At 41.2% G+C, this 21,816-nt stretch overlaps 1 protein-coding gene across 4 annotated transcripts in view; it reads right to left on the bottom strand.

The window, feature by feature from the left end:
- Positions 1 to 2,798: 2,798 nt before the first annotated feature.
- RPP40 (ribonuclease P/MRP subunit p40) overlaps positions 2,799 to 21,816 on the bottom strand; it is a 50,005-nt gene continuing 30,987 nt past the window's right edge. For 2 of the 4 annotated variants that reach the window (XM_030552336.1, XM_030552335.1), the window contains 7 exons: positions 13,683 to 13,827; positions 10,837 to 10,905; positions 9,182 to 9,277; positions 7,619 to 7,744; positions 5,773 to 5,971; positions 5,358 to 5,492; positions 2,799 to 3,209 (listed from right to left, as the gene is read on the bottom strand). In XM_030552336.1, the coding sequence (XP_030408196.1) occupies positions 3,011 to 3,209; positions 5,358 to 5,492; positions 5,773 to 5,971; positions 7,619 to 7,744; positions 9,182 to 9,277; positions 10,837 to 10,905; positions 13,683 to 13,827 (969 nt within the window). In that variant the 3' untranslated portion in view covers positions 2,799 to 3,010. Of the gene's footprint in view, positions 3,210 to 5,357; positions 5,493 to 5,772; positions 5,972 to 7,618; positions 7,745 to 9,181; positions 9,278 to 10,836; positions 10,906 to 13,682; positions 13,828 to 20,860; positions 21,089 to 21,816 lie in introns of those variants that run through there. The other 2 variants (XM_030552333.1, XM_030552334.1) reach the window with 2 other exon arrangements.

Raw genomic sequence — 21,816 nt, forward strand, 5'->3', positions numbered from 1 at the left:
CATGATCTGCTCTACTGTTGCCACTTCAGTCTTCGGTGGCAATTTAGCTACAGGGCCTTCTTTCTAAGGAGGAGTGAGGGACACACCACCGAAGAGCCGGACATGCCATCCCTCTTGATTGGCCTCTCCAAGCACCTGCTTGCTGGACTGGTGCCTGAAGCTAGCCCTGGATACAGCTCAGGAGAGAGTGACCAACTGGTAACGAGGGAGAAGTCACACACCCACCCAGTGGGTGGGGCTTCTTATCCATGTGATGGCACAAGCCCCTCATATGTGTGTGGGTAGGTTGTTGGGTCTCCCTGAGCCCAATTTATCATAGGACACTTTTGGACAGGCAAGGATCTTAGCAATCCTCTTCCCCTGAAGAGCTGAGTGCTTTAGAGGGGTGGGGAAGCAGGTAGTTTCCCTCAGTGGTATTCCTTAAGGTTGAAAGGAGAGGGAGAGGCAGAGGCTAACAACCCACACCTGCAGATGTCAGAAGGGGTGTGGGGGGATACTATCAGTTCTTTTCTTCCAGAAAACTCCCATGGTAAGAGGGAGCAAGCTGGGTGTGTGGTGGTCAGGTGCCGTGGGAAGGCAGCTACAGCAGCACAGAGAGGGATTGGTGTGGCCAGCAGCACTGGGGTGGGGTCAGCAGTGCTAGTATCTTCACTAGTGAATGGTAAGAATGGCTAAAGAGGGGATGGGGAGCTAGGAATTAGTCACACCCTAGTGGCTCTCTGCAGAAAGGGCTGAGCTTTGGTAGTGCTCCCAGTCCTTTGTTTACACAGCTAAAGGGTATGGAGAACTTGGAGCCAATCTCAAGGTAATTTCTCTGCAGACCATAAAAGGGTCTGAAAACCTGGAGTCTATGTGGAAGATTAGGGGAGTTAACAGATCTGTGCTTCCAAAGTTGTTTTACTTCCATTGTAAGCTCTGCATAATGCTGCTTCTACAGCTTATCCATCCTTGTTCTACATTGCTCACAATGCTAGTCTGGTCCACCTGATTGACAGCTATGCCCCCCTCCCCTCTTGAGATCAGCAGCAAAGCCACTTCCTTCTCCATTCAGATCCTTCCTGCAGATCCGGCTCTGGTGTTATGCCTATGGAAAACTAGTTGATGGCTAATGGAGAGTTTGAGTCATTAACATTTATATATTTAGCCACCGTGTCTGTATACATTGTATTTCTTCCTTCATCAGTTTAAAAAAAACAAAAAACAAACAGTAAGAGCTCTTCAAGGCTGGGACTATTCCTTTCTTTCATTTGGAAAATAATTAGCACACTGTGGGCAGTTACTGGAAAGAAATAATTCTGAGATGTATATCAGAGCAGGGTTTGGTAGCAGCCTTTCTAGCTGAAGTCACAAAACATGTTCCATGCTAAGCATTGTTTTTCAAATGCTTGTAACTCTCCAAGAAGATCTCTTACCCTTAAGCCTTTCTATGCTTGATCTCTTGCTGCAGATGAATTTTCCAGCAAGGCCTGAGCCAAATCCCTTTAGCCACTTGACTAAAGGAGAGGGCAAAGAAAAAACAAATACTTTTCCTACTAAAGAAAAATGCAATCTTTTGTGACAAGAGAAACAGGTGAAAGTTGAAATGTGGCATGGCCTAGTCCTAAACAAAGACTTATAAAGCAGGGTCATGATAGACTTATCCAACAACTGCAGCAGTTTGCACAGATGCATAACAAAATAAAACATCCAATAAAGCTTCTGTCAAGTGAGCCAGCCATATTCAATATTTATTGGAGCAAAGAACTTTCCCAGACTGCAGCCCTGTCATAAACAGATAGCTAAGGGTTAATATCTCTTTCACCTGAAGCACCTGACCAGAGGACCAATCAGGAAACAGGATTTTTTTTCAACTCTGGGTGGAGGGAAGTTTGTGTCTGAGTCTTTGTCTGTCTGCCTGCTTTTCTCTGAGCTTTGGAGAAGTATTTCTGCTTTCTAATCTTCTGTTTCCAAGTTGTGAGTACCAAAGAGTTTGTTTCTTTTGTATTTACATGAATATAGTGCTGGAGTGCTTTGATTTGTATTCTTTTTGAATAAGGCTGTTTATTCAATATTCTTTTAAGCAATTGACCCTGTATTTGTCACCTTAATGCAGAGAGACTATTTGTATGTATTTTTCTTTCTTTTAAGACCTGTTGAAGTTTTCTTTACTGGGAAACTTCAGGGAAGTTGAGTCTGTACTCACCAGGGAATTGGTGGGAGGAAGGAGTCAGAGGGAGATCTGTGTGTGTTGGATTTGTTCGCCTGACTTTGCATACCCTCTGGGTTGGGGGTGGGGGGAAGGGAGATTGACTCTGGTTTCCAGGACTGGGAACGGAGAGGTGGAGTCACTCTGTTTGGATTCGCAGAGCTTGTGTCTGTGTATCTCTCCAGGAGCACCTGGAGGGAGGAAAGGGAAAAGGATTATTTCCCTTTGTTGTGAGACTCAAGGGATTTGGGTCTTGGGGTCCCCAGGGAAGGTTTTTCAGGGGGACCAGAGTGCCCCAAAACACTCTAATTTTTTGGGTGGTGGCAGCAAGTACCAGGTCCAAGCTGGTAACTAAGCTTGGAGGTTTTCATGCTAACCCCCATATTTTGGACGCTAAGGTCCAAATCTGGGACTAAGGTTATCTGACAAGCCCTCTTGCTGCGGCTTTAATTTCTTTCTGTGTTGGAAGGTGGAATTTCTGTTCCTGGTATCTGAACAGTGGAAGGTGTGCCATTTGTTTGTTGGTTTTTTTTAAACACAAAAGGCCATGATTTAGAAAACCATTTATCATTTTGTCAAGATTACACATTTGTAGAATATGTAACAAGATTTCTAAGGAACAGATGTTTCACTTTTTATTAAAAATAGATATGACAAAAATACACATTCCAGTAAACAAGACTTTTCCAGTTGTCATGTGGAAGCAATAAGATGCTAACATGATCTATATACATAGATCCTTTCAATGGCTAATTAATTGTCTGATATTTTTGTAAGCACATCTCAGATAATTCTTTTTAAGAAACTTTCCTACAGGCAGAACTTTTAAGGTGGGCAATCATCATTTGCTCCAACAGCCATTTGAAGCCAATAGTCCAGGTTCCTAAAAACAACGAAATTGTACAAGTTCTCTCCTCCCTTTTGGAAACCATGTTCACTTTCTCTCCAGGAAACAGGGCTGTCTGCAAAGCCATGCACGGTTAAGGTCACCCACTGAGCCAATTTCGGTTCATCAAAATAGCAACTGGAAAAGAAAAATACGTTAACTGCTAATTAGAACGGAACAATAAATTATGTTGAAGTACACCAGAATGGAATTGAAGACCCAACTACTTAACTGAAATGTATAACTAAGTGTGAATGCTGGGCCTGCTCTGACCTGTGACCTTATATGCTGCTATACCTTATATGTTGCTATGCAGAACAGCTGTGCAAGAGACCTCCGCTGATTCTTAGAACAGCGGATGAAATACGCTATAGCTGAACAGGATGCGCTTAACCGCAAAGCGCAAGACAAAATGTAATTTGCATAAGAAGCGCTGTTGACGTGTTTGCCTGTATTTCTAAATCGCATAAAAGACGCTCGGAGACACACATTCGGGGCGAGCCACATTGGGGTACCTGATCCTCGGTGAAGGACGTGCCAATCGTGGTCTCTGCCCGGTCCACGGACCGTAAGGAAATCGCAGTCAACTGGTAGCCGTGAGAATCTCGAAATCCTTGGAGACAAGGCCTAAGCTCAGACAGACACATCCCCACCATGGGAGATCTGCCTTGAGTGGCGGCCAAGAGCCCAAGTGAGCGGGATTGGGAAGGGTCTCGAGACACATCCCCACCAAGGGAGATCTCGCATTGATCCCGGACCACCCAAGAGAGAATCTGGTTCCACCAGAGGCGTCAGACGATTGGGGATACAGGCAAAACAGGAGCAACAGAGGACTCAGCTTTGCTACATTTAAGCAATTCAAAGAGCAAAAACCTGTTGCTATAACGGGACATATATAAGCGCTTATTCTAAAAAGGTAAGGTTATTATTAAAACGCACGGCCTGATCAGCTGTGACAATAGATATTTTAAAGATAGATACAATTAATTGAATTAGTATTATGGGATTGTTAATTATTGTAATACTAGTCATTGTTTGGATATTATCGGAAGAATAAATAATAAAAAATTGTTTTTATTATAATTAAGCCTCTCAAAGTGTCAATCATAAGAAAGAACTTGTGTGGAAGCAGCCAGCTGCTTAAGGGCTAACCCTCATTGGATATAAGAGGAGGCTCATGGCTGGGCCACAACTAAAAGTGGTGTCTCCACAGGCAAAATAGCGGTGCACTAAGGAGTTAAAAATCACTCTTGGGTTTACTGAAATGTAGGAAACCCAGTAGTGTAATGAGTATCTTATTTGAAAACAAATGTTTTATATGAGAAATTCCAACTGCTGTCACATCATTTTAGAAGGTACATATGGAGGGCACAAAGGGTTGTCGTTTTCCTGCTGAGGCACTAGCATTCCTTCAGACCCTTAATATTGTCTTAAATTAAAATATTTATGAGACTGCTCAGTTTAAATATTTTAATGTTAACTGATTATGTAAAACTGAACGAAAAACAAAAAAAAATGGCATCAAATGGCATTTCACAATGCAGAACTTCACCCCTGAAGATTTATATTGTATTATGTACTTTGACACATGTAACTGAGCTGTACTTTAATTAGAAATACTTGGTTTTTTTAAATAAAACCAGCTTTTCTGAGCAGCCTCTGGCAGCCACCATATTGCAGGGAATTGGCATTATTTGTGCCTGGGATAATAGAACAATCCAATGTCAGAGTGGAAGACATATGGAAAGAAAATCTGGTGAACGGACTCTTTTTGTGGATTAGTACTGCGGCCATCAGAAGGGAACCAGACTACAAATCAAACTGATATTAATAAAGGCCAGGCATTGTCCAGTGGTCTTAAGACTGGGAGCCAGAACATCTGTGTTTAATCAAAGCTCAGTGTGACTTGCTTTAGAAGTTGAAAATTTGGCTGTGAGTTGTCCAATATGACATAACAGTGTGCCTGATTTTCAAAAATGCTGAGCTCCCAGAGCTACCATAACTTCAACAAGAGTTGTGGCTGCTTAACACTAAAAAAACAACAAACAACAAGACTAGAATATCTCAAAGTTGGGTCCCCCAAAGCTGAGGTAGTCAAAATCAGTTGTCTCTGTTGATAATTTTGGCCTTAACCTCTTTGCTTCAGTTTCCCTGTATGTAATTGGGGGTGATAACCTTTACTTACCTCTGTGGGGTGCTGAAGATTAATCTTTGTAAAACACTTTGAAGGGGAAAAGTATTAACAATGTAGATATGTTATTATAATGTACCTCTGATGGCCCTTACCATAGCTGTTCCAATAACTGAATTATCTTCTCTGGGAGTATAAAGCCAGTGATTGTGCACAAATAGGCTTGCTCCACTACTGTGCTGGGCTGAGGACAGCAACAGGTTGATAAGAAGCTAAATGACTTGTTGTCTCTGAAAACAGAAATAATCTGGATGAAGTACACTGCAAATTTTCTACACCAACGCTACCATTTTCAGAGTTGTGCATCAACCATGAAGCACCTAAATACATATTTAGGCCTCTAAATAAACAGTCTGTTTTTCAGAAGTGCTGAGCACCGTGAAAAATCAAGTCACTTATTTAAGATACCTAAAGACTGAAGTGCCTACTGTCAGGCATCAAAGGTAGAAAATTATGGCTTATGGTTGTTTTTTTAAAATATTTAAGATCAAGGCAAGTTCAGATACTTACAAACCAACTTTGTTGCAAACGGCACCTAGCCATTCAAACAGTTCCTGCGCACTGCATGACTCTTCCAGTTTTCCATGCAGTTCATTACTATGGAGCACTGGACACTGCAAATTTCTTAATGTGCTGAATGTTGCTTTTGGCTGATGGGCTTGTATTTGGTTTTTGGAAAAGTATGACATCAGTGTTGATCCTTCTGCACCTAACAACACAGACCACACAAAGTTGTTATAAAACTGCAACAACAAAGGAACACTGAGTATCAAACTAAACTGAAACCTTTGCATGCATCTGTAAAGGAAAGATGTGCGAGATGCTCTATATGATGAACTGAAATTAAAACTGCTTACATGCTATTTATCTACCTGCGCCAGAGCCCTAGATTTTTTTATCTTCTCCTCTTTTCTTGGAAATGAAGTACAGTTTCAGATCCAGCAAGCTCTACAGAGAAACCTTATTGAGCCATATTTGTATAATTCAATTTGTCATTAGCAACAGTTAAGGCAAAATAAAAAATTAAACTCATGTGTTACAGAACATCTTCAAGGATGAGTGTTTAATGTTTCCAAATAAATAGCCATAGGAAAGGAAAAATTATGTTTTCCACTTGTTCTTTCTCTATAAGAATGCAAATGGAGAATCTGATCATCTCACTGAAATGTTAAACAGATTTGGAGGCTTAGATGACAGTTTATTACAAAGAGAACATGATCACCTGAATACAGTTTATCACTAACATTATGTTTTGAGTCTCTCCTCTTTTCTCCCACACCATCTCTTCAAGATATATTAACAGACTCAAAAGCAAGATATCCAATTGGTAAAAAGCAATTTTTATAGTGTCCCTGCCTACACTTTGAGATCCTTGGATGAAAGGAGAAAAACAATACTAAGTCTCCTTCTGAAAAAGACAGTGGCAGGCTGTTTCTGAAGAGATGTTCTATATAGGCCACCAACAAGAGAGCTTGTACTCTGCATGTCAGAGGAACAGCATAGAGCTGCTTGAAAAATGGCCACTTTTCCCCATGGAAAATTTCAAAACAAAAAACATTTATGTGGAAACCAAAATATTTTGACTTGGAAATACTGCTGCAGTGCCTTGTGCTCTCATTCTCCTCTATAGGCCAGGCTTCCTGGCTGATGTTGGACAACTCCTATAATGTACCACAGTTTCCCCTTTTGGAGAGGGGAGACAGTGGATCATGGCAGATGAAGCCAGGCCAAGGAGCCTGGCCTATAGAGGAAAATGGGGACATGAGGCAAACAAATTACATCTCCTCTGAGGCACCACTGCAGTACTTCCAAATCAAAATGTTTTGGTTTTTTGATGAAAAGAAAAAAAAAACTGTCAAAAAATAGTTTCAATGGACATTTTTTAATCAGCCTTACAAAAGCCCAATAGCAGGCCATACAGTGGTTGTACATTAATTTCAAAATCAAACAGCAACTGCAGTTTTCTTCCTGACCAATTTTACTTCATGTCACGGCACCTTTGAGGTGCCATCAACAAGAGTTTGTTCTGCAAGTAACAAAATGCCACTATATTACAAGTTTACAACCCAAATAAGAATGATATATAATTATTGGTGTATGCAGTGTTGTTGGTCCCAGGATATTAGAGAGACAACTTCGGTGAGGTAATATCTTTTACTGGACCAACTTCCGTTGGTGAGACAGACAAGCTTTCTAGCTTACACAGAACTCTTCACAGAGCCCAGACCTGAGAAAGCTTGTCTCTCTCACCAGCAGAAGTTGGTTCAATAAAAGATATAACCTCACCCATCTAATTTTATGTCATCCATAGTTAATATTCTAATATTCTTCTAATATTACAGTTCATTCTTATTACCTTTGTTATGCCAGGACAGCAGGAAATCAAATTCTAAAGGTTTCTTCTCTTTCAAGGCCCAAAGCACTCTTTTATGTTTCTTACTATCAGGATCAAAGGCTGAGTCAGTCAAGTCAATGGTAACAACTGTGAAAGATGAAAGGCCAAATTTTACTCAACAGAGCTCAGCTTTAATATTCAGATTCTGTAAGAATTATCAGAGAACTAGAAGACATTGTCAACTACTTTTTATGGATACACTTTGTTTTTCCTTTTAAGTTAACCCTCCATGCCTTCTAGCACTCTCTCAAAATCTTAGTCATATAGCTGTTGCTCTCCATTTTGCACATGAAAATTTCTCTCTCTCTATTCTGATGTAGAAGATGTTACAACTGCTGCCTTTTGCTATCTTCTCTGCTTGTGTCTCAGCTTCACTGTGCAGAAATCAAGGGAAAGTTGTGGGATTTTGTTTGGTGGTTTTTTGTTTTTTGTTAAGGTTAACTGCTTTCTAAAAACTAGCAATGAGCAGCTCACTTTTGTGAGGGAAATAAGAAAAGGGGGGCTGTCATGCCAAAATAGTGGCTTTAAAAAAATACTAACAGACCATTGGCATGTAAGAAAAAAGCTATAGCTTACAGTACCAGCAAAAGCCATACTTATGGCTTCAGCACTGTTTCCATTATCAGCCTGTTTTCCCACACCCATTGGTCCCAGTTCAAAGATGAATATTGAAAAAAACTGAAGAAATTTTATTGAGCCATTTTTAAGTTTGATGAAATAGCATTATTTCCTATTTTGCTACCAGTTGTTTTTAAGCAGATAACTTAAAATCAACAGCACTCTGAAAGTTCATCTTTGCTTGTAATTAGCTTTCAATATGTACAGCCCTTCTAGGTTTGTGTGGGGAGGATATGAACTAAGAGAGTTAGTGATTTGTAAAAAATCAGTCATAAGCATGTCCACAGGATATCCACTAAGAACTGCAAATTTTCTTTACAGTGTGCAAGGCATGGAGGCTACTGAAAGGACAATTTGCCTGAGAAAGATTTTGTGTCACAAACACACAGAACAAAATCCAATCTCTCTCTCTCTCTCTCTCTCTCTCTCTCTCTCAACAAAAGGGGTCCCTCAAATGTAGTTTTTTTTCTTTGCAGTTTCTGCAGCATTCTACAAGGTGTAAGCTTTCATTTAAAAAAAAAAAAAAGATTAGGGTTTTTCTTTTTCTGCTGTGAAGATACAGAGATTGCATACAGAATATAAAATGCAAAAATGCTCACATCCTACATTACTGCAATAAAAGGGATATGTAATAAAAATCAATCAAGAAATGCAGAAATTAAGTTCTTACAATATCAACAAAATATTAAATGTATATGTTCTATATGTGCTTTTCTTGTTACTTGTGTAGTTTACATATTTCAATGTGTGTGTATGGTGGTATGTACACAGGGAGAAAACATCCGAGAGATTAACCGAATTTAGAGGAATCAAAGCTTAAACTCAGATAGTTTGGTGTCCTATTAAGAACCTTTATAAATAGATATTACTATTAGAATAGGTGCTGTAAGTGTAAACAATACTTACTATATCTCATGACTTTTTTACCAGAATACTGAGATGGACGACCTTGTAGTCCAAGCTCCTCATACGTGTCCTTGTCTACTGATATAATTAGTTTTCCTATGAACAGAATGGATTTTTGTTAATAGCAGTTATCTCTTCCATAGCTCTCTTTTAAGTTTTTGAGAGTCTCATGCTGCATAAAGTTAAACCTGGATCACTAGGTGTTAGTAATGTAATCCAGGCTTCTTCAGTTCTAGTTAAATGGATCACAAAGAGTAATCCTGGAAAATCTTAACAGTAGATTATTGTTGGTTGTCAAAATATGTCTTATGAATTAGCATGAGTGAACCCTAAATAACATAATTCCTGAGTTGTGCAATTACCCTATGTAACTTTGCCATGTTACTTCTGTCACCCATATCTTCCCTCCTCCCAGCTATTCCCTAGTGTTTGTTATATTCATTTGTTGAATCTTGTGTTAGGCCCTGATTCTGCAAACACTCGCATATGCTTAAAGCTGTTGCTGTGCTTAAACTTATTGACTTCAATGGGCCTACTCAGGTGAGTGAAGTTAAGCACATACTTAAGTGTCTGAAGTTTGCAGCTTAGATTGAAAACACTTCAGTGCATTCACAGAGCCATCCTTTGCCGCTGTACACCATTTAGCACAATGGAGCCCTTGATCCTGACTGGGGTCTTTGGACACTACCACAAAATAATAATATTGAGGGTCAAAAAGGACTGAACTGTGATATCACCCAGTGCCTAAATCATGGACTCCAGAATGGCTGTGAATATTATTTTGAAACATTTACACATTGCTAGCATCCAGAGACCACAATCAGGATCAGATTTCCATTGGGTTAGTGGCTGTATATACATACAAAAGATGATATCACTGCCGCAAAGAGCTTACATGAAGAATTTCAGTTTACTTGTGCTCTGCCAAACGCTTGCTTTTTTTTTTTTGCGCACAACTGGGTTATGACAATTAGCAAACGAGACCAAAAATAAAAGGATATGAAAAGATTTACATTTTTACTGTAATTGATGTAATATGTATTGTATAATATGTTGAAATCTCAAGATGTTTGGAAAACAGTGAAACAAAACAAAGCTCTCCATTACTCTCATATGTGAAATGCTTAATTATACTTTGAGAGAAGAATTACTCAGGTACTTTTAAGTACTAAATATTTCATCATAGTATTTTGAGAAATATACTAAAACCACCTGATCCATATTTTTTAAGGGGGCAGTGTCAACTTAAAATGGTTTTGATTTTAGAGTTTGTAAGAAGCAGCCTTTAATAAAGTTTCAGACCAACAGAAAAGCTTGTTTTTTAATTCAATGAAAACAGTTTTTACACAAACATTCCTCTACAACATTAGCAACCCAAGGTTTGCAGCACTGACCATTTGAAATAAGTAAAAGTGAAACTGACTTAATTGAGTTTACTGTCCATGATGTAAGAAATGAAATAAATTGCACAAATGAACAAAGAGTAACTTTCTTTTTTTTAATATTTCACTTGAATAATTACTAGTAAGTATAGGTAAAGAAATGTACTCATGATTTTTCCAGTTGACGGTACCCCTTTCAAAAACCCAAATAAAAACAAAACAATCAAAGGCATTAGTCAATATCTGTGCATAATGAATAGTATGAATTCATACCAGTTGGTAGTAGAGCAGCAGCATTATCTTGATCAATTTTTGTGTTGTATGTAAGAGCATAGCATGAACCTTTAACACAAAGGAACAGTAAAATCTGAGGTTATACAGTTCTCAAAAAATATACTGCCAATATTTAAGTTAGACTCATCTCAAGATAAATAAATCAGTCAGCTGCTGTTTAGATCCTGCTTGATTTCTGCAATTCAAAGTAACTAGCCTTCTCCCACTATGGTACTTTCATGTTGCCTCTACAAATTTGACAACGACATTTTCAGGGTTTTATAACCCAGATGAAATTCATTCCAGGCCCAAAACTGAAACACTGTATTTCACCCAGGAAGTGATTCTTTTCACCAAATTAGAAAAAAATTTGGTCCAACCATTTTTCAGATATTGGGTCACATTGAAAAAAAAAAAAGAACAATGTTGTTATTGTGGACATTTTTTCCCAGTCATATCCCACAACCACCTTCATCTTCTAAAATCAAGAGCCCAGTCCTGTAATCTTGGCATGAGTGGTCCCATTGCTTGAATAGGAACTGTTGGCACTAGTACTATTCAAGAGAATAAGAGCAGCAAGAAAGAGGATCCTAAATTTAGTAAGTAATTGTCCCTCCATCAAGGATTAACTACTTTCCTTTTAAATCAGCTCATTTGAAAAAATGCTTTGCTCCATGATTGAGTCCTCAGTGATAGGGAACTTTTTGGCATCAACAAAGTGGTGGATGTCCCTGGATGTCTGCCACCAACATGCCTTTTCTTCAGAGTGTTAAATATCAAAGGCAGGAGACAGGTTGTTCTATCTTTGATGTTCAAGATGGAAGAAACACCAGAGGGAGAAACCATTTCTATGTGCAGATTTACATGCCCTCTTTGGAACGTGCAGATTTTATTCATAATTACTATCTCTATAATGACATTTAACGAGAGACCCAAAACTTTCACAAGATGATTATAAACTATATGGAGAAGAATCACGTCACTAATATCTGAAATGCAGTTACCTCTAGGCTGGAAGATAGCTGCGATTTAACAATAACAGCAACATATCACTACAGTTCAGGACATAAAGCAAAGCATAAATCACATCCAATTGAAACTGCAAGGAGAATTCAGGTAGGCAGACTGTAATTACTCAGATGGGAACTGAGCTAGAGCCCCAGGGCTAACCTTCCTTCATTCCATTCCTATAAAGGATGCCACAGGCCTGACACATATTCACCTATTGCTATTCCTGATAGGTCAGGAGATCACAAACCTTAATAAGGCTTCTGATTCTAACATTTTGCTTCTCCCTTTCACCCATGTACAAACACACTTCAATGTTTGATGCATCTTAGTGCAGTGGTTTTCAAACTTTTTTTCTGGGGATCCAGTTGAAGAAAACTGTTGATGCTCGCAACCCAGGGCAGGGGCTTGGGGCACAGAAAGGGGTCAGGGCTCAGGCCTGGGGGTGCAGGCTCTGGGGTAGGGCTGGGCTCTGGGGGGGGCCTCAAGGCTGGGGCATGGGGTTGGGGCACGGGCTTACCTCCAGCAGCTCCCAGTCAGCAGCGTAGCTGGGGTGCAGAGGCAGGCTTCCCACCTGTCTTGGCACCGTGGACTGTGCTGTGCCCCAGAAGCAGCCAGCAACAAGTCTGGCTCCCAGGTAGAGGCACGCAAGTGGTTTCGCGTGATTCTCACCCACAGGCACCTATCCCCGCTCTCCCCCTCAGCTACCATTGGCCAGTTTCTGGCCAATGGGAGTATGGAGCCGGTGCTCGGGGTTGGGGAAGCATGCAGAGCCCCATGGCCCTCCTGCCTAGAAGATCAACCCGCTGCTGGCTCCTTCTGGGGCGCAGTGTGGTGTTGGAAAAAGTAGGCACTAGCCTGCCTTAGCTGGGAAGCACCACTGACGGGAATTTTAATGACCATCAGCAGTGCTGACCACAGCAAGGCGACCCAGTGCCTTACATGCCATGACCCAGTACTGGGTCACAACCCACAGTTTGAAAAACACTGCCATAGTGTATGTCTACACTACAAAAAAAGGTGTGTTCTTAACTTGGATTAGTTACCCTGTGGTAGTTAACTTGTGTTAAAATATCAGTGAAGATATAGCACTTGGCTTTTAAATTTGGTTAGCAGTTAGGCTCCTCTTCCTATAGATTTTAATTTGAGCCGCTAACCTGAGTAAAAGCCAAACTGCTGTGTCTTTGCTATTTTCACACAAATTAGCTATTGCAGTTGGCTAATCCAAGTTAAGAACACTTTTTTTTGCACTGTAGACACACCCTAAATAACTGTTACCTCAAGCCCTGTAGGGCTAGAATCCAAAGAACATCATTCTGAAATCTTGGAATTACTGCTTTCAAATGTTTGACGCTTTGCTCTCTAGCTAGTGGTTTACGAGATCATTCCTGTTAAGAATTATGTGGGGAAAGCTGTTGTAAAGATAAACGCTGTCAGGAGCAGCGTATATTTTCAGGCATTTGTCCAAGAACTCTAATAAGGAAGAGAATAAACTGATCTGAGTGTACTACAGGATTCTCTTTGTTAAGTTTTCTCAGCCTTAAAAAAACAAACAAACCCAGTGACCTTGCTCTCTCCCCACATTTTCTGTCCATCCTCTACCATTTCTTCTACCACTAACCTTTCTCCTCTGCACTATAACAGGTATAATAGCCTATTTACCAGAGACCAGAGAGAATAGTGATGCAGGCTTCTCCATTTGTTCTTCTCTTCCAAATGCCAAGAATGTCACAGTACAACAAACTCATAGGGAAAAAAAAGCACTTTTTACTATTCCAGGAAGCACTGGCAAGACATTTAACTCATATTCACTGTATGTATTTTTAGCTCCCCCTTACCTTTCTTCACAAATGTATTGATAAATTCATGCGTAACCAATTCATGAAGGGATAAATTCTTCACCAAATAATACTCTCCAATGTCTGTGATAACACTTTTCAGTGCTTCTGGAAGAATTCCACATTCAGGAATCAAAAATGACACCTATTCAGACCATATTTGTAATGCAAATTAGATCTCACATATAAACATAGATAATAGAAATTACAAAACAGGGCTGAAGAAAATAAATAAGCAAACAAAAATTCAGCTCCTCAAAGAGCAGCATATAAAATTAAAGAGCTAAAAGTATCTGTAGATGAGTGAGTGCCCCAAATAGCAAGAGGTGAATTCAGCACATAACTAATTTTAAGACAGCCCTACCCCAGATGCCCTTGAGTTTCACAATTACCAAACCTTATTTTTAGGACTTGGTTCTCTATTTTGCATAGTTCATACACAGTACAGTGCCATTTAAAGCACTACAGAAAGGGATACTATTGCACAGCATGGTTTTGAAAAGGGTATGATTTTAAGATAAAATAAAGGTTAGTTTAAAATCTGTTCTGAATGCTTTTTACCTCTGCTATTTGGGGCATTTACCATATAATGGGTTAAATCTGTCCTTAGTTATGCCCATGCACGAATGGAAATTAGGGTAGGATTTGGTCCATTTTTAAAATGAATACATTCCATGGTGCAACACACAGATTTACACAGACCCCCTCTCACCCCCAAAATAAAGCCAGCTTGATCCATAAAAACTCAGATGAGATCAGGTACATTCAATGTAGTTTGGCTATTCTCCAAAATTCAAGCAGATTAGGGCCTAATGTGTTTCTTATGGGAATGAACTAAGCCGGCTCTCAATGCTACACAAGACAATCAAAGGAGGAGGTGCTGCTGCAGCTGTCTTCCTTGTGACCAGTGGTTAGAGTACTCACAGGATGAGGGAGACGCAGATTCAAAATTCCCCCTCCTACCAGGATTTAACAGGGGTTTCCCACTTCTCAGGCAAATGCTTTAACCACTGAGCTATGGGATAATCTGATACAGCGCTTCCTCAATCTCTCATGCTGAAGCTGTTTCACTGCAGCTAAATGAAAGAGTCAAAGGAGCAGGGGGACTGGATGCTGGGTCTTCCACCTCCTGGGTGAGTGCTCTAACCACTAGGCTAAAAGTTACAACCAAACACTAGATTTTGAATAGGATCCGATCTGGTAAGCAGCCTCTGAGCACACCTACTGGATCGAGCGCCACCAGTAAGTTAGGCAGGTGAACACCTATCTTCCCTCATTCATAAATTGCTCTGGAGCTTAGGCAGGAGACAGGATTCCAGACAGTTAGAGCAAGGCAGCAGTGCACAGGTCCAGAGGCAGAAACGTAAGTAGCTATGAATTTTTTCCCTGAAAATTTAGGTGCTGAGTGAGATTAGATGCCTCCATGGTTCGGCTGGAGTTTTGTGAATTGCATTAGAGCCTAAAACTGGGACTTAGGTGCCAAAGTCTGATGTTTAGGTGTCTACATACCTTTGTGCATATAGACCTCAGCTACTAAGGTAATGAACATAGTATAAGAACCCATACAGAACAGAATATAGAGGAGCTGGGAATAGACTGAGTCTGACATGGCAGCACTGAGCTGCCCTTCGGAAGAGAGTGAGATAGACCTTGTTGACAATAACACAAAAGTAGTGGTTTGGAAAAGGAAGGGGGTGAGACTTGGGAGACGTGTATTCTTGAGAATTCCTGAGCCTCAGTTAAAATGTTTTATCCATTAATTTCCTAATCAGGGTGTGATGCTTCTGTTGGGGTATCCAGAACTATACGCCATCTTGTTGTTACCCCCTCTCAGACCCAGCAAGCGAGAGCTTTGCTGCTGCTAAGGAACGTGTCAGAGGCCTGGCACACCAGCTTTTCTTCTTCACCAGCAAACGCTACAGGATTCTGCCAGTCCAAAACTGGCTTTGCATGTAATAACCAGTGAACCCCAATTCCCAAGTTCCACAGAGACATCTCTTTGCCGTATCCAGTCCCTCTCACTGGACACTCCCAGAAATTATCAAGTTTGCTGCCTACAAAAAAGACTGCATGCATATTAGCCTGTTACGTCAGCTGAAGATTCACTCTCCAATTTAATACACAGCACTGACGTGGTTTTGTAATAAAACAAAAATAAGTTAACAAAGAATAAATTTAAGTGATAATAAATAAAAATAAAAAAACAGGTATGGTTACAAGTGAAACAAAACAAAACTAAATATGCTTTCTTGTGGCAAACTTAATTTCAGAAAGCTCCCTTTTCTAAGCAGGTTTCTCACCTATAGTCAGTTTCCAGCTACTGTTGCCTTCTAGGCCAAGAGAGCTTTCACAGGCTTGGAGGACACTGAACCCTAAGTTCCCTCAGTGACAGATGACTCAAATCTCTCTTTGTTTCCCTTATATTACCCCAAAGTTCATTGTATCTGTTTCAAGAGCCAGGAAGGTACAGACTCCATCCCCCACTGCGATCATCTCCCCACTTGCTAGTTTGATGGCTTTGTTTACCTTATATGTAAATATATTTTTCATTGTCCTCTGTGATCAAGCTGGCCAGACAAGTGAAAACATATTCCTTTGTCTAGGGCAGGCTGGGCTTTATATGCTGCCTGCCAAACAAACATATTTTCAGCACACATTTCTAACTCTTTGTACACACCCCATATATATATCATGCAATGATTTTCAGGACCAACATGTTAACAGTTTGCACAGGATACTTCACACAATACCATTTAGATACAGATTATGACCACAGTATGTTGGGGCAATGAGTGTGTCGGGCCTGATGTGACTTATGGTATGTTGTGCTCTCTGCTAGTTGGCACTGAGGGTCGCACAGGAGTCTGTGGTGACAAGGGATGGAACAGAGTGGATTTGGGGTTTTCAGCAACATTCAGACGGTTTAACTGTGGTTACTAAACTTTGCCAGAAAAGCAAGTGATCATTTAATTTTGCAGCCAAACAAGAGGAGGCTTAGTAAACTCAACTACAACTTGCTTACTTGCTGCTGCAAAATGCAACTCAATTTGATTCTAAGAGAGAAGCTCTCTCTTTCCAATCTTTTGTTACAAATGTTTGCATACAATTTTAGGCTCCATTCCAGAAAATGCTCTATGTGATCAATGGGGTCCACTCCCAAGGAGTCATTTGTAGGATTGGTACCTTTAATCTTCAGACACAATTCTGCACCCTTACACCCACATGGAGCTTCACTGATTTTAATGGGGTTCTGGCTGTATGCAGCAGTTTGCAGGATCTAGGCTTTAGGTACTGCTGCAGCCAGGAAGATTAATTTACAAATAACTTACACACTAATTGAAACATGAGTCTAAAAACTATACTGTGATCCTAAGAGGCACTCAGTGCCAATGGCAGAGGGCCCACTGTTCTGTAACTCCTATCAGGCCTGACATAAAGAACAGCCATACTGGGTCAGACCAAAGATCCATCTAGCCCAGTATCTTGTCTTCCAACAGTGGCCAATGCCAGGTGCTTCAGAGGGAATGAACAGGTAATCATCAAGCAATCGATCCCGTTGCCCATTCCCAGCTTCAGGCAAATAGAGGCTTGAGACAACATTCCTGTCCATCCAGGCTAATAGCCACTGATGGATCTATCTTCTATGAACTTATCTAGTTCCTTTTTGAACCCTGTTATAGACTTGGCCTTCACAACATCCTCTGGCAAGGAGTTCCACAGTTTTACTGTGCATTGTGTGAAGAAATACTTCCCTTTGTTTGTTTTAAACCTGCTGCCTCTTAATTTCATTTGGTGACCCCTAGTTCTTGTGTTATGAGGAGTAAATAACACTTCCTTATTTACTTTGTCTACACCAGTCATTCTTTTATAGACCTCTATCATTTCCCCCCTTAGTTATCTCTTTTCCAAGCTGAAAAGTCTCAGTCTTTTTAATCTCTCCTCCTATGGAAGCTGTTCCATACCCCTAATAATTTTTGTTAACCTTTTCCAATTCCAATATACCAATTCCAATGACACACTCATTACATCTACCACATTACTGTCATGTTATTTTCTGCAGAATGTTGTGTGAAGTATCAAGTGAAAGCTAGTGACACACTAGTCATTAATATAATTGCATGATGATGCATGGATGCAGTATAAAGAGTTATGCAAGTGTGCTGGAAATATGTTTCTACAATAAGTTCTGGGGGCAGATTTGATCAACTCCTATCAGGCCTGACATAAAGAACAGCCATACTGGGTCAGACCAAAGATCCATCTAGCCCAGTATCCTGCCTTCCAACAGTGGCTAATGCCAGGTGCCTGTGTCTAATGTAAACCGAGCACAGGTATGCCAGAGACGATGGACCTTTCATTTGCATCTGAGGTAAATACCAGTTATCAAGAGGATGAGGCAACAGCATGACATCAGCATACCAGAGGACACCTCATAATCTGAACTGCAGGGAGTCAGCCTGACTCTTGGGACAAACACTATGAACTTTGGGGAATATAAGCAGCAAAAAGACATCTTGCTACTCATAACTGAGGGAACAAAGAGGTCAGTGCTCTTTGCATCTATGAACAGTGGATCTCCAACCAGATGAGTTGATGATGCTGAGAAATAGCTGCAGGTGAGAAAACTGCTTTAGACAAAGCATGGAGCCTGCTAAGGTTATATATAGCCTCAAACATGTTATACTTTTGTTTCATTTGTAACCATTTTCTGTTTCTATTATCTCTGCTTAATTTCACTTAAATCTCTGGTCTTAATAAACCTACTTTTGCTTTATTATAAATTCATCTCAGTGCTGTTATAATAAAAAGAGAGGTGTGCATCCTCAGCCGAACCAGCAGGCAGGTGTGTAGTCTGTCTTTTTGGCAGCAGCAGAGTTGGTAGTTCTCTCAGCATCCATTGACAGGGGCTGGATGCTGCAGAGAGATGCTTCGGGAGAGTCTGAGAATTGTAGTGCACCAAGGATTAATTTGCCAGGCACAGTTTGGGGTGGCAGCATCCTAAGGAGTTTTTTTGGCTAGCTAACAGGAGACTGTGATGGCAGGGAGCTGTCACACAGAGTAATACCAACCAAGTCTTCTTTTGCTAAGGCAGAAAGAATAACAGGGTAACTTACAGCTCTGGACCACCTCAAGAAAGCATCACATTACCTATCTGCTGTTGGCTTCTTTATCTGTTTTTGACACCTTGTTCAATACATCAAATATAGCTGTTAAATGTGATTTAAGTTTTGGAGTTTTTAAAACACAGCAACTTGCAGACCAATAATGGATCCAGTTTGGTTAAAACTAACAGTCCCCGTGTAGGAGACATTCTAGAAGCAACTGCATGTCCTTTAAAGAAACATCTCAGAAATACAGACATAGAATTATAGCGATAAGGTGAGTAAGGTAATATCTCTTACTGCACCAACTTCTGTTGGTGACAGATTCAAATTTCTGAGCTTACACCTGGCCTTACACTAAAATACCAACAACCAAAACATCTAGCAGTTGGTAAACACTGATCTCTTCCTTCCCCCTTCAACATTATCTTGTTGGATAACCAGTTACAAAGCCTTAGGTGCCAGTAGAGAAGTGATAAGATTATTTTTATTTGTTTTTACCAGCTTGATTTATCATCACCTCATCCAAATGATACTTTAAAAGGACATGATTAAATTAAAAATATGATCTACAATCCCACTGACAAATTGTAACTGGATGGGAAAAAAAGTGTTTTGCTCTAGACTGAAAATATCAAGTTTTGGGGGTTTTCCCTCTTTGCTTTAAAAATCCAGCACTCTGCAAAGAAAAAAAAGGGGGAGAGGGGAATAGTCACACAACTTTCTTCATCCATCTGTGAAGAACTGCGTCCCAAATGCTGAACTGAAATCATCAATGGAGCAGATGTACATGGAAAAATTGGCAATACAAACCTTTATGCAAAAAAGAGGCTGTTGCTCAGCTATTTTAATTTTAGATTTTTTTTAGTTTTTGAAGTGGAAGGGGAAAAGAGATCATGGTGTACACACCACTTGGTAGATTTTGGGTTGTTAGTATTTCAGTCTAAGGCCATGTCTACATTACAGAGACTATAGCAACATAGAACAGGAGTACTTGTGGTACCTTACAGACTAACAAATTTATTTCACCATAAGCTTTCGTGGACTACAGATCACTTCTTCGGATGCACAGAATGGAACACACAGACAGGGGATATTTATACATACATGAAAAGGTGGAAGTATGCATACCAGGTGGAAGTATGCATACTTCCACCTTTTCATGTCCTCTGTATGTATAAATATCTCCCGTCTGTGTGTTCCATTCTATGCATCCAAAGAAGTGAGCTGTAGCCCACGAAAGCTTATGTTGAAATAAATTTGTTAGTACCTAAGGTGCCACAAGTACTCCTGTTCTTTTTGTGGATACAGACTAACACGGCTGCTGCTCTGAAACCTGTCATATAGCAACATAGTTGTCACTGTAACTAGGCTGGCATAACCTGTAACATAAATGAAACCAACACCAACTGAAAGGGTTTTTCCTTTTGGTGCAGGAACTCCATCACCCCACAGGACAGGAACTAGGTTGATGGGCACCTTCCCAGCAGTGTCTCCACAGGGGTTAGGTCAGTGTAGCTATAGGCTCAGGACTGTTCACACAGTACCACCCTAAATTTTAAGTGCAATCCAGGCCTGAGACCTTGTCCACACTTGAGAAGTCCCATGAGCAGCCTTACAAACGGAGCAGGAACAGCGAGAAGTCCTTGTGGCATCTTAGAGGCTAACACATTTATCTGGGCAACAGCTTTAATTTGTTCGTCTCTAAGATGCCCCAAGGGCTCCTGGCTGTTTCTGCTGACGCAGACTAACGTGTGCCACTCTGAGCAGGTTAAACTGGGGAAGACCCCTAATGTTGGCCTCCCCTTATAATAGAAGTCGCCAGCCCTACAGGCCCTGTGCCGCAGATGTGGCAGCAGAGCCACGTCCACACCAAGGGCAAAGGGGCTTCTAAGTCTGCGCCCATGAAACCGGGGCACGTTTGTAGCCAAGGGCCAGGCAGCGCGGGCAGGCCCTCGGCCCCTGACAGGCAGCGGGGCTGGGAGGGAGACACCGTGCCAGGCGGTGAGCGGCTCCCGCTCGCTCGCTGTCTGAGAACCCCCGCACCCCAACGGCCACCAACCGTCCCGCACTCACGCGGCAGTTGTAGGCGTGGCTCCGCACGTGCGCCGCGTGCCGGGAGCGCTCATGCCGCATGTGGCTTTTCTCGCACACCAGCAGGTGCCGCGGGGTCTCGCGGAGCCGCCGCAGCGGAACCGACATCCCGAATCCGCGCGCCGCGCAACAACCGCCAATAAGGAAGCAGCCGGGGGGCACCTCCCACCCTCCCGCACACGTCACGCAGAGGGAGGAGGGAGGCAGGCGGAGGAAGGCGGGGGCATTGCGGCTACTTCCGGCCGCCTCCCAGATGTAGAGCAGCTGTTTCCGGTGTAGCCTCAACTCCTGCTACCCATGTAATTAGTGAGCGAGAGGACGAGCATGCGCAGTAATAGCAGGTGACGCTGCTGCCATTCTCCCCATGTACAAAATAGGGGCAGAGGGCCCAGAACAGGGGGATCAGGGTTGGGGTGTTTAGCTGTAGTAACTGACACAGGGTTGGGCATTTAAGGCACAATGTAGCCGAACACCTAGGTCAGGGCTTGGCAACTTTTCAAACGTGTTGTGTTGAATCTTCATTTATTCACTCTAATTTAAGGTTTCACGTGCCAGTAATACATTTTAACATTTTTAGAAGGTCTCTTTTTATAAGTCTATAATATATAACTAAACTATTGTTGTATATAAAGTAAATAAAGGTTTTAAAATCTTTCAGAAGCTTCATTTAAAATTAAATTAAAATGCAGAGCCCCCTGGACCGGTAGCCAGGACCCAGGCAGTGTGAGTGCTACTGAAAATCAGCTCACATGCTGCCTTCAGAATGTGTGCCATAGGTTGCCTACACCTGACCTAGATAATCTGTGTCAGAAGCAGCTGGCTGAAGAGCCCATTCAGGGCCTGTCCTACCTGTCCCCCAAGGGTTAAACATTTTTGGATCTGGTGTTGGTGTTTACAGCCTTGCCAGCCACTAGCATTTAAGAATCACAACAGGTTGA

The sequence above is a fragment of the Gopherus evgoodei genome, chromosome 2 (assembly GCF_007399415.2).
Source record: "Gopherus evgoodei ecotype Sinaloan lineage chromosome 2, rGopEvg1_v1.p, whole genome shotgun sequence".
Taxonomy (NCBI): domain Eukaryota; kingdom Metazoa; phylum Chordata; order Testudines; family Testudinidae; genus Gopherus; species Gopherus evgoodei.